The 1,184-nt window shown below is 37.7% G+C and overlaps 1 protein-coding gene across 1 annotated transcript; it reads right to left on the reverse strand.

The window, feature by feature from the left end:
* Positions 1-13: 13 nt before the first annotated feature.
* On the reverse strand, positions 14-1,170 carry LOC112467963 (protein toll-like). Its single transcript, XM_025036931.1, has one exon. The coding sequence runs from the start codon at positions 1,144-1,146 to the stop codon at positions 52-54; it is 1,095 nt and encodes a 364-aa protein (XP_024892699.1). The 5' UTR covers positions 1,147-1,170; the 3' UTR covers positions 14-51.
* Between the last annotated feature and the right edge of the window lie 14 nt (positions 1,171-1,184).

The raw sequence follows: 1,184 nt of genomic DNA on the forward strand, positions 1-1,184 counted from the left end.
AAAAGTATGAAAAACACAAGCAATTGTTATCGTTCGTATAATAACAGTCATTTAAACGTACTTGGAAATGGAGGTAATTCGATTTTTTGATAAATCTAATTTTACTAAATGCTCCGTATTCAAGAAGATATAATCGGGCAAACTTTGAAGATCGTTAAAATTCAATTCCAAAATTTTGAGTCCCTTCAAATCCCGGAATATATATCTAGGTAAGGTTCGAAGATAGTTTCGTTCCAAATTGATATTAATTAACGAAGTACATCCCCAGAAGAGATCTTCCGGTAGCGTGACAAATCCGTTCCTTTTCAATTTCAACATCTCCAGTTTCGTTAAATTAGCGAAAAATGCATCTGGCAAGGTAGTCATATTTCGCTTGTTCTCAAACAGAGTAAAAATGCGTAGTTTCATGTTATTTCGTAACAGATTCCTCGGTAAATTTGTGAAATTGTTTCGAAATAATTTGAGATCCCTGAGGTTTTTGAGCTTTGCGAAGATGTCTTCCGGTAACTTGACCATGTAATTCGTATTGAGATCGAGGCTCTTGAGAGCGACGAGCTCGTCGAAAATTCCCGACCGAGGCTCGGTTAAATGATTTTCCGATAAATTGAGAAACAACAGATTTATCAGATTGTCGAATGTACCTGGTTCTATCGATTGCAGAGCATTATCGCTCAATTCGAGCAACTGTAATCCGGGGATGTTGTTGAAAAATCCTATGATTTTTATATCGCTTGGCACACTAGTCAAGTTTTTGTGAGAGCAGTCGAATATGAACGCTCTGTCCTCGGGTCTTAAAAAACAGTCGCACTTTTCGGGACACACTTTGGGTTCCTTTAGCACACACGTGAATGTTTTAGAATTCAAGTCCGTAACGCGCACATTCTTCAACTCGTCCGGGCTTTGGCAAGTTAAATTTCCTGGTATTATGTGGAAATAATTTTGGACTTTAGGATGCATTCTGCCCTCGATATAACGCAGAAAGTCGTACAATCGACAATCGCATTCTAACGGATTATCATCTACTAATATTATCGCGTCTTGAGAAGCCTGTGTATCAATTACTGTGAATTCGGCATCGCGTAGGAAGATGTGCTTTATTTTATTGTGAGTCAAATCCACTTTGATATTACTCGATAGAAACTGCATATCTGTAGTCTGAAATTAGAAAAGAAAAAGTACCGTCA

This window comes from Temnothorax curvispinosus, unplaced genomic scaffold (genome assembly GCF_003070985.1).
Source record: "Temnothorax curvispinosus isolate PA1 unplaced genomic scaffold, ASM307098v1 QBEX01017925.1, whole genome shotgun sequence".
In the NCBI taxonomy this organism is placed as follows: Eukaryota; Metazoa; Arthropoda; class Insecta; order Hymenoptera; family Formicidae; genus Temnothorax; species Temnothorax curvispinosus.